Source organism: Ammospiza caudacuta, chromosome Z (assembly GCF_027887145.1).
Source record: "Ammospiza caudacuta isolate bAmmCau1 chromosome Z, bAmmCau1.pri, whole genome shotgun sequence".
In the NCBI taxonomy this organism is placed as follows: domain Eukaryota; kingdom Metazoa; phylum Chordata; class Aves; order Passeriformes; family Passerellidae; genus Ammospiza; species Ammospiza caudacuta.
Window position 1 is genome coordinate 72,489,591 of NC_080632.1, and position 9,690 is coordinate 72,499,280.

Genomic DNA, 9,690 nt, shown 5'->3' on the forward strand with positions numbered 1-9,690 from the left:
AATCTCTTCTAGTGGGTTTCCATGCTGATGGCCTTGTCTTCTTCCTTGCTTTGGATACACTCAAAAACCATCAACTGCTATTTCTTCCATGAACTCGGCTTTGCTTGCAGGCCAGCTGTCAAGCCCCTCCATAGGTCAGCATGCACCCGCGTGCTCCAGGAGCAACTGCAGCCTACAATAGTCCTGGAAATTTATTATCTTTGCTTCGTTTGCCATCTAAATGTCACTGAAGAAGTTAGGCTTTTCCAAACCAGCTAGGATGCCACCTAGAAGAAGCAGACTTGCTTTCAGTCAAAGCTTTTGGGACCAAGAGTCATGTTTGCTTGCATTGCTTGGATGCCGCTTGGATTGGCGCATTTTCTGAGTTCCCCTGGCATGCCTTGAGCACTGCCTTTGTGAGTGAGGAGAATTTCCCAGGCTTTTCTTTTGCATCAGCTGTACACAAGGTTGTCTTGCTGGGCACAAGAAAGCCACAGAGCAGCTGCCATTGTGAGGTCAAGCCAGAGGTGCCACGTCACAGTGCTGTCAGCACAGCGTTGTCCCGGTGCGCGCCAGGCCTGGTCGTCCAGAGCAGCTCTTCCGCTGGCTCCCTGCAGGAGGATCCTTGTGCTCAAGGAGCTCTCAGCAGACGGCCTGCACCCCGAGAGGAGTCTTGGCTTTCCCTTGGCTGGCACTCAGCGTGCAAACGCGCACAGCACTGCCAAAATGATTGGGCAAGTCTGTGCCGCCGTTTGCACCATCTTTTCTGTTGTCTATTCTGGCTACTACCTGACCCAGCTGACTCGTAAGTAAAGGTTTCTCCTGGGGCTGGCATTGCCCGACTTTTGCTTGGCTCTGCTCTTTATGCCGCAGCAGTGGCCCAGTTTCTTTGGGAACAAAATGGCCGTGAAGGTGCCACCGCTTTGGTCAATGTCCTGCCAGCAGCATCAGCTACAAAGGGGGCATCTGTACTGGGTAGCGCGTGCAGACTATTTGCCATGCAACCTGCAGCGGTTGCCTTCCCTCCCCGGGAGAGTGCGCGGCAGCGGAGTCTGTCATTTCCTCAGCTTGCTGCTTCAAGCAAGACAAGCTGCAAATTGCAGACTCTGAGGGCAGATCCTCACAAGTATTTCTACCAGCTCAGTGGTTCTCTCCAGGAGTGAAGGAAAGCACCTTTTGCTCCATATTCTACCCCTTAGAGGCCTTGGCTGCATGACTTGAGCCTTTGATGCTGTGCCAAGACTGCGATTGCCTTGGCCATGCAGCACAAACTCCAGTGCAGGGAGGGTTTGCTGCTGAGCCCAGCAGCTGTTCCTGGGCTGCTTCAGCAGGGTGCTGCCACAGGGAAGGGACCCTTTGTGGAAGCTTTGCTGGGCTATCATCTTCAGCCAAGGGATGGGAATTAGGGCATGCAATTTAAAAGAATGTATATGGAAAATGCAGGAAAGGGAAGCGGGAAATGTAGCTTGAGCTGTTAGGCACAAGAGAAGCTCAAAGTTTTGAAGAGCAGCGGGCATTTCCAGCACCGTCTTCCTATTTCTCTCTTGGCAAAAGAGGCCCAAATGTAGCCAGAGGCTCCTCTAGTGTCCTTCTTGTTCTCTTGTTTGTTGTGGGACAGAGCTGTTGCCCCTGGAGGCATGTTGGGAAAGGGAAATGCTCTGTGTTGGGACTGCCTTGTGCTGTGGGAGTGGCCAGCACAGGCACTTTTCTAAGGGCCTCTGGTTCCTTTTGCCTTGCTGGCTGCAGGTCACCTGACACGCGGATGGAGACAAGCCTGTCCTTTGGTGAGTGGCAAAGGAAGCTGAGACGTTGCTGGCGTGTGAGAATTGTGCAGCAATTCTGCCAGCTTGGCCTGTTGCAGCCGAGTGTGGAGTGCCGGCGTGGGAGGCTGAAGGAAAGGCCAGCTGCCCGGTGGCATCAGCAGTAGCAAAGGGAGCACTGGCTGTTTGCTGATTTTCCAGTGAAAAGCCTTTCAAGAGATGAAAGGCAAAAGGGACAGCTCCAAGGCATCTTGTTGCTTCTAGGCAGCAGGGAAGCTCAAATGCACAGCAAGATGGAGTAGCAGCTCGTTCAGCCAGCTTCCTCGGCTTTGCGTGACTCAGAGGCCCACTTGTATCAAAGTCTATGATTTGCCCTTCTTCTGGGTGCTTTCCCAGCTCAATAGAAAGCAGCTCCTAAGGCACTGGCTTTTGCCCATCTCTCTCACTTCTGTCTGCCTGCAGGGCACAACAGCAGGGTCAGCAGCTCCTCTGGCTGCCTCTGTCATTGAGGAAGAGGATGAAGAGGAGCAAAGGAAGATGAAGCCTTCAGCCGCTGTCCCTTCACAGCCTGAACTTGCAGAGCCAGTAAGTGACAGCTGAGCTTGGCACTGCCTTTGGCGCACGGCCAGGCTACCCGTTTTGGAGCAGCCCTTGTTGCTCGTGGCTGAAGATGCTAGCAGCCGTGTGCCTGCTGTGACATAGTGCGGCTTCAGGCAAGCTGGGGAGCCCTGGCCAATGGGTTCTGAAGTTTGACATTGAAGCTGGGATGCTGAGAGGGCGCCAGAGTGTCTCTTGGGATCAGACAGGAGGCAGCATTGAGTGACTCTCAGTGCAGGAGTCAGCCCCTTGTGCCCGTTGTCAGTGCAGGCTGCCTGTGGTCAGCGGACAGCGCGGCCCAAATACGCAGTTGACAGCCTTGCAGGGTACCTGGCAGACACTGGCCCCTGGAAGGGACCTGCTGTCTCCGTGGACTAATTAGCTTCAGGCTGTGCTTCACTTCCAGCCGGTCAGAGCAGAGTTTGGAGAGGAGAATCCTCGGCAGCCCTGCATTGTAAAAGGGCGGGTGGGTCTGGGCAGGGCTGGAAGGCGGCTCCCAAGGGCCGCTCTCTAAAGGCTGCCATAGAGAAGGGAAATCCGTGAAACAGATCAGAGAAGGGACACGCTGCGGGCTTCTGAGCAGACTGTTGCCTGCCAACTCCGGGCTGATTTCATTCCGGCCCAGGAAAAGACAGGAGGAGGAAAGCAGCGAGGCTCTGGGGCCCTGCTCTGATCTCTTTGTGGATTTGGCAGCCCCATCGATACCTTGTTGCCAGTGTCTTGCAGAAAAGCTGAACACGTGGAGCATGGAGGTGGTCGGGAGGGGCTGGATCCAAGTAGCCTTTGGGCTTCTCCCGAAGGTGCCTTTGAGAAGGGGACATGGGAACTGCTCCAGCTGGAGAGGCCTGGCCGTGGCTGGCAGCACCTTCCCAAGGCCTTGCTTTTGCTGTGCGCTTAGGGGGGGGCATGAGTGCCAGCCACCCTTCTGACGGGCAATCCTTTCTTGTCCCAGCGCAAGACAGGCTCTGCCATTCAACCTGGTGCCGCCGGACCAGCATGGCCTGCAGCAGCCAGCTCAAGCCCCGCTGCCGGCACTTCCTGCAGCAGCGCAGCCCAGCAGCCCGAGATGAGGGAGGAGCAGGGCCTGAAGACACTGAGTACGTCCGTCTGGTGCATTTCTTGTCTGCCAGAGCAGGGTCTTGTGCGAGTGTCTGGGTGTAGGCTGCGCCAGATGCTGGCCCTCAGTCTCAGAGGCACTTAGGCCTCTCTGCAGAAGGTGTTGTACTGCTCTGAGGAAGCGCGGCAGCGCTCAGGGAGTCCCTGCTGCCTGTGAGGGCGGCTGGGCCTGGCTTGGCCCTGCCTGGGCTGCCTTCTGGGCCAAAGACAAAAGCAGAGATTGTTTCTGCTTGAGCAGAAGGCTGGCACGTAGCAAGTGACTATTGCCCAGGGAGCTGTCTGGCCCCAGGTGTTTTCTGGCTCTGGTTCTTACTCCTCCTCCGGCCCAGACACTTTGTGCCCCTGGCAGTGGACCTGCCAGTGATGGTGGGTGTGACTGCGGAGGCAGCAAAGGCCCTTGCTTACCTCTTAGGGCCCCCTTCTTAAGGGCTCATCATTTTGGCTTATCGCGTGAGATGCTGCTCTTGAAAGAAATCAAGGCCTTCTTGGAAAGGCCACCTGATGAAAGGTGGAGAAGATGGCCCTCCCACTTGCTGGTCTCAGCAGCTGGAAGCCGCGGGACCGCAAAGGGCCCAGAGCTGCGGGCAGTGGGGCTGCCTTTGGGACGCTCTGGGCAGCGGCGTCTCTGTGTGCGAGTGAGCGCCCTGCACTGCTTTTGTCTTTCAGGGAGCATCGTGAGTCCGGGCCGGCCAACGGGCAAATACACGGCATTTGAGGAACTCGGGCGAGGGTAAGCGTGACGTCAGCTCATTTTACAAAAGTGTGGGCCAGGTCTTTGGCTGGTGCAATATCAAGCGTGAAGTCAGGCAAGCTCCAGTCATGGTCAGGCTCCGGCTTGACCTCGTGTCGCCTGCCTGGACTGCTCGGTCAGAGCAATGCAAAGGCCTCATCAAAGACAAGTTGATGCTGGCAGTGTCTTGCTTGCAGCAGTGAGGAGCAGGAGCTGGGAGAAGCCCTGGCCCTGCAGCTTTGTGGCCTGAAAGAGCACCTTGCCATCCAAGAAAGGTCAGATTGTCAAGGACAGTCTTCTGACTCAAATTGTTCTCCCTTTTTTGACACACACATGCATGCACACCCGCACAAGGAGAGAGTTCCCCTTAGGTTCTGAAATGACCTGGCAGGGTGTGCGCCTTGGAGATTTCCAGCGGCCCTTGGTCTTCATGCTGCACCTTAGTGTTCCCTTGGACAGCCTGCCCCGCATGGCAGAGGGCTCACGGGCTAACATGCTGTTGGCCGAAGAGATGCTGCAGCCAGGCATTTTTTCTAAGGAAGGCGTCCAGGCAGCCTGGGGAGATCTGCTGCCTGGGCTTGCTTTCACTGCCAGAGGGATAAAGGTCTCTTTCTGCTGCTTTGGTCTTTCTAGAGGGTTTGGAGCTGTTTATAAAGCCCTTGACACCAGCAGCGGACAACAGGTAAAGTGCCAAGAGCCCCACGCCATTTTGCAGCTTTGGAGCGCTTTGCCCGCTGCTGTGAGCTGTGCTTGGAGGTTTGGGTGGCAGCTCCATGTCTGCAGCAGGGGCTGTTCCTCTGAAATACAGTCGAGGCTCAGGGGGCAGAATGCATTTGGGATGGCTTTTGGTGCTTCTGCTAAGCTCTGCTGTCTAGTGACAAGGCACTTTGGCCCAGCGTGCTGCCTCATTGCACCAGCACTCGCTCCGTGCTCCTTGTGATCTCGAGCGGGGTGCGTCTTCTCAAGGTACCGGTGGCCAATATCATTGCAGGTGGCAATCAAGATCATGTCACTCGAGGAGGAGATGTCCGAGGAGCTGGCTGCCAATGAAATCCTGGCCATGAGGGACAACAGGAGTCCCAATATCATTACCTACTTAGACAGGTTGGCATATTCTGGTGTCAATGTAGCTTTAGCTGGTGCAAGCGCAAAGAGACGATGCCCTTTGGTCGCTGGCAGAGAACAGAGCTGGGGATGATTTCTCTGCGTGTCTCCAGAGCGTGGGAGGAGGTGGAGCTGGTGTTCAACAGTCTCTTGGGGCACCCGTAGCTTGGAGAGCAGCTGCAAAAACCTGTCTCAGGCCCTGGGGTGACTGAGGCTATGCCCATTCTGTTTCTCCATGCCGTGGTTTTCGGCTTTCAGCTACCTGGTGGATGCGGAGCTCTGGCTGGCCATGGAGTTCATGGACGGCGGCACCTTGTTTGATGTGCTGAGGGCAGTGTACCTGGAGGAAGGACAGATAGGCGCTGTCTGTCGGGAGGTGAGGGATCCCACTTGTGCTTGCCCAAGACTGCCCGGATGCTGCCTGTCAGCTGGAGCTTAAGGAGAGCCGAGATTTCTTGCTCTCACCTTTCTTTTGCTGCTGCTGCTGCTGCTGCTGCTGCTGCTGCTGCTGCTGCTGCTGCTGTCACACCACACAGGAGAAGAAAGAGCATGGGAAGTGTACTGCCTGCCAGTGCCCTTGCACTCCTCAGGCTCTGTTCTTGCACTCTTCCATCCTGTCTGTCCTCTGGCCTTGGTGCTCGCTCACTGGCTCAATTTCTCTTTCTTCCTCTTCTCAGCTTTGCCTGGGAATGTTTGCCTGGAGCCTGTCTGTCTGTCCTACATTGCTTGCCACTGGAAGGCAGCATGCGGGTGGCAGAATTTCAAGCTAAGGGCAAAGAGCTGTCCTCAGCTTCAAAGGCTAGCATTGCAGCCTGCATGGCGATGCATTGTGGAACAGCTCGAAGGTGCTGCTGTCACCAGCAGCTTCCTCTTCTGCTGCCACTAGGCTTCCCCAAAATTCTTTGCCGTGCCGCCTCCCAGCCAAAGGTGGCGCGCTTCCTACCCAAGGCCGGTGGAACTTTTGGGAGCCCAGATGCCTTTGCTTGGAAATCTAGAAAAAACTTCCAAGAGTGTTGAAGCAGCAAGCTCTTCATGGTGACAGCAGCGTGATGTTTCGCCCTCGCTCACAATTCCCTGAGAAAGCCGCCAATCCCCTTGAGCTCTTTCCTTGCGGGTGGGATGAAATCAGATCCTGCAGGTTAACTTTCCCTCCCTCCTTTTTCTCTCTCAGTGCCTGCAAGGACTGCATTTCCTTCATTCCCGCCAAGTCATCCACAGAGACATCAAAAGTTGCAACGTCCTGGTGGGCACGGACGGATCCGTCAAGTTGGGTGGGTATCCCTGCTGGGCTGCAGCATGTCCAGCATATGCCGTGCGCTTGCATTTTGGTGACGGCCACTGGGGCAGAAGCGCGGCTTGGCCAGTGCGTGAATCGTCAGGGTGTTTTTGAAGCGGCCGATGCCTTATTTGCCTGGCTCCAGGCACGTGGAAGGAGAGCTCAGCTGCTTTTTCAGTTAGATTCAGCATGGCCTGGTCAGGGCAATGGTTTTGGCTGCTTTGCCAGTGGTAGCTGGCTTTGACAGGCTTTGTTTTTGTCCTCAGGTGACTTTGGCCTCTGTGCTCAGCTCAGCCCTGAGCACAGCAAGCGCAGCTCCAGCGTCGGCACTCCCAGCTGGATGGCACCGGAGGTGGTGAGAGGAGAAGCCTACGGCCCCAAAGTGGACATCTGGTCCCTGGGGATCATGGGGCTGGAAATGGTGGAAGGGGAAGCTCCTTACCAGCGGGAAGCCCGTCTCCGGGTAAGGTGCAGCTTAGCAAGAGGGCTCTGTGTGGAGAGAGCTGTGTGTGGCTAGCAAAGGAGCAGGTGGAGTGTCCTCTTGCATCCATGTGCTGTAGGTTTTTGAACTGCTAGAAAGGAACGGGCCCCCAAAACTGCAGAACCCCAGGCACCACTCGGCTCTCCTGCGCGACTTCCTCCGCTGCTGCCTGCAGGCAGATGAGGACAGGCGCTGGTCTGCCCAGGAGCTCCTACAGGTAAGAAAAAGCAAAGGGGCAAAAAGCCCTGGCAGCTGAGGACACCTGCATGAAGGGATGAGGAGGAGGAGGAGGAGTGTGGGCCACGTGGCACAGAAAGCTGCCAGGACAGGAAGGCGCAGGGGGACATGCTGCCCTCAGTGCTCTTTGTGTGTCTTGCTGGTAGCCAGGGAATCCTGCTTGAGCCCGCAGGCTCAAGTGATCCTGGAAAGTAAGAGTTCCTTTCTTTGTTCTTTTTCCTCTGGGCAGCATCCCTTCGTGACCTCAGGTGATCCTGCCTCCAGCCTGGCTGCTCTGATCATCTCAGCCAAGCAAGTGCAGGAAGACTGGAGAGGAGACACCTGCGCCTGAGGAGGCCCTGATGCCCCGCCAGCCAAGAGGAGGGAAAAGGGGATGTGTCATCTTTAGGCAGAGCTTCAGCCATCCCCCGAGGTTGAAGAGGAGCTGTGCCGTAGCTAGGAAACATGATAGTGTAGATATTTGCTCAGTTTAGCTGTTAGGTTAGCTGTTAGGTTAGCTGTTAGGTTAGGTTGGGTTAGGTTAGCATTAGGTTGGATTAGATTAGGTTAGGTTAGGTTAGGTTAGGTTAGGTTAGGTTAGGTTAGGTTAGGTTAGGTTAGATATGTTGTTAGGTTCAATTTAAAGCTCTGTTGTTTTTCTTTCTGCAAGAGATGAAAATTGAAAAAAATTAGGAACTATAGGGATCAACTTTTAAGGACTATAGAACGTAGACAGCTTGGATAGTAGAGGATTGTTTAGCTTAGGATAGAGTGTTGTTAATTTAGGGAAGCTTTGAAGTAGAAATGAAAGAATTGTCATAATAAGAATTAAGCAGTGAGAGGAAAAGCTGGGCTGCAGCAGAACTGGAGCCTGCAGGCGCTCCAAGCTGTCAGCCTGAGCAGGCCACCTGCAGGACAGAATGATGAAGATGAAGAAGCAGCGAGGGGATACTTTGTTTCAGCCCGAGTGTCAATAAAAGTCGAAAATATCCAGAGTGTTGTAAGACTCCCTTCCTTGCCAGGCTGTAGCTAAGTGGACAGTCCCTTTCAGAGGCCCAAAGAACATAGTGAGGTAAGCAGCTTTGCTTACCTGAAGTGTGGCATGCCTGTGGGAAGCTGAGAGACCTACAGGTAATGAACACCAGGTAATGAGCTGCCATTCAGGACAGCACTAGGAGGCAGATGTGCAGTCCTTTCTGGGCCTCTTGTCTTGATCAGATGTCAGGCTGATCAGCAGCAATCACCATTTTGTTGCCACCCTCCTCTCACTATGTCACCTGTGGGATGGAATGGCATTCTCACAGCGGCAGCATCTGGCATTTCCTCCCTGCTTCTCTTTTCCCCGCTTTTCACCCCAGACCCCCAGGGACCCTCTGGGCCAGCCTCATCCCCTACAGGGGTGTGCAACCACCAGGGCCTCCTGCAGAGCCCCATTCCCACTCTGCTGCCTCCTTGGCCTTTTCCCACCTCTGGGCCAGCCTGCTGTTGCCAGGTGTTGGAAACATGCACACAGCATAGCACACCTGTCATTGAGCAATTTGATGCAGGAGCCCCTGCTGAGCACGGCTCCCCACCCCGGCCCTTTTCCCACCCAGCTGTGGCTCCATTTCGCCTCCATCTGCTGGCATACCCACTGTGAAGGACTGCTCAGGGACTGGATGCTCCTTGAATGTTGCCCACAGGCCTGATTTCCACGCCTCCCCATTCCTCCTACCCCTAAGGCTGCCTCAGCCGTCTGAACACAATTTTTCTTACTCTAATGGCTTCCTGTGCTTTACTTGATACTGTAAGCAGAAGTACACCGTTTTGATTGTCTTTCTTCTAGAATTAATAAAAATAAGTTTGAAGTACTCCTAGATTTTGCCATTGAAAACTTGAGGCAAGTGCACAAAGTAGAGAAGCTTTCTGTGCAGCTTTTCAGTTAATTTGAGGTCCCCTTACTCTTCACTCACTTTCAGCATATCTGTTGATTTTCCTTTGCTCTCATCTTTTAAGCTTCATCCCTTGTCTATCGATCTGCAAAAATAGCCTGTAAACCCAACGCAAATTTACTATCCTTTGTATTTTTCCTCTTCTGGAAAAGCTGAGGCTCGTGAGATCTTCTCCTGTGATCTAGACTTTGATTCCCATCTTGGCTCTGCCGAAGTGCAGAACAAATGTAATTTATTGCCTGCTAGTGTGATCTGCTAGCAAAGGTCACATTTAGAGCTAAGCATGATGCTTCTCTCCCTCCGTTGAATACACCTCTTTGTGTCAAGGCCTGGGGACTTCCAGGAGCACCTGGAAGCTACTGCCAAGGACAAAAGTCTCACTCTTGCTGGTTTTGACACTGATTTGTTGGGAGGATTTTGATCTACGTCGACAGTGATCTACAGGAACTGGATCCTTGACACCAAGTGCCTTCAAGCAACATCTCTAAGCAGAGTGGGCA

At 54.3% G+C, this 9,690-nt stretch overlaps 1 protein-coding gene across 1 annotated transcript; it reads left to right on the plus strand.

Moving 5' to 3' along the window:
* The first annotated feature begins 705 nt into the window (after window positions 1-705).
* On the plus strand, window positions 706-7,611 carry LOC131571571 (serine/threonine-protein kinase PAK 3-like). The gene is made up of 13 exons (XM_058824342.1): window positions 706-784; window positions 1,726-1,763; window positions 2,202-2,328; window positions 2,388-2,399; window positions 3,299-3,433; window positions 4,119-4,182; window positions 4,816-4,864; window positions 5,174-5,286; window positions 5,545-5,662; window positions 6,458-6,557; window positions 6,829-7,025; window positions 7,123-7,260; window positions 7,510-7,611. Exons 1-13 carry the CDS (start codon window positions 706-708, stop codon window positions 7,609-7,611), a joined length of 1,272 nt encoding a protein of 423 aa, XP_058680325.1.
* The last annotated feature ends 2,079 nt before the right edge of the window (window positions 7,612-9,690 follow it).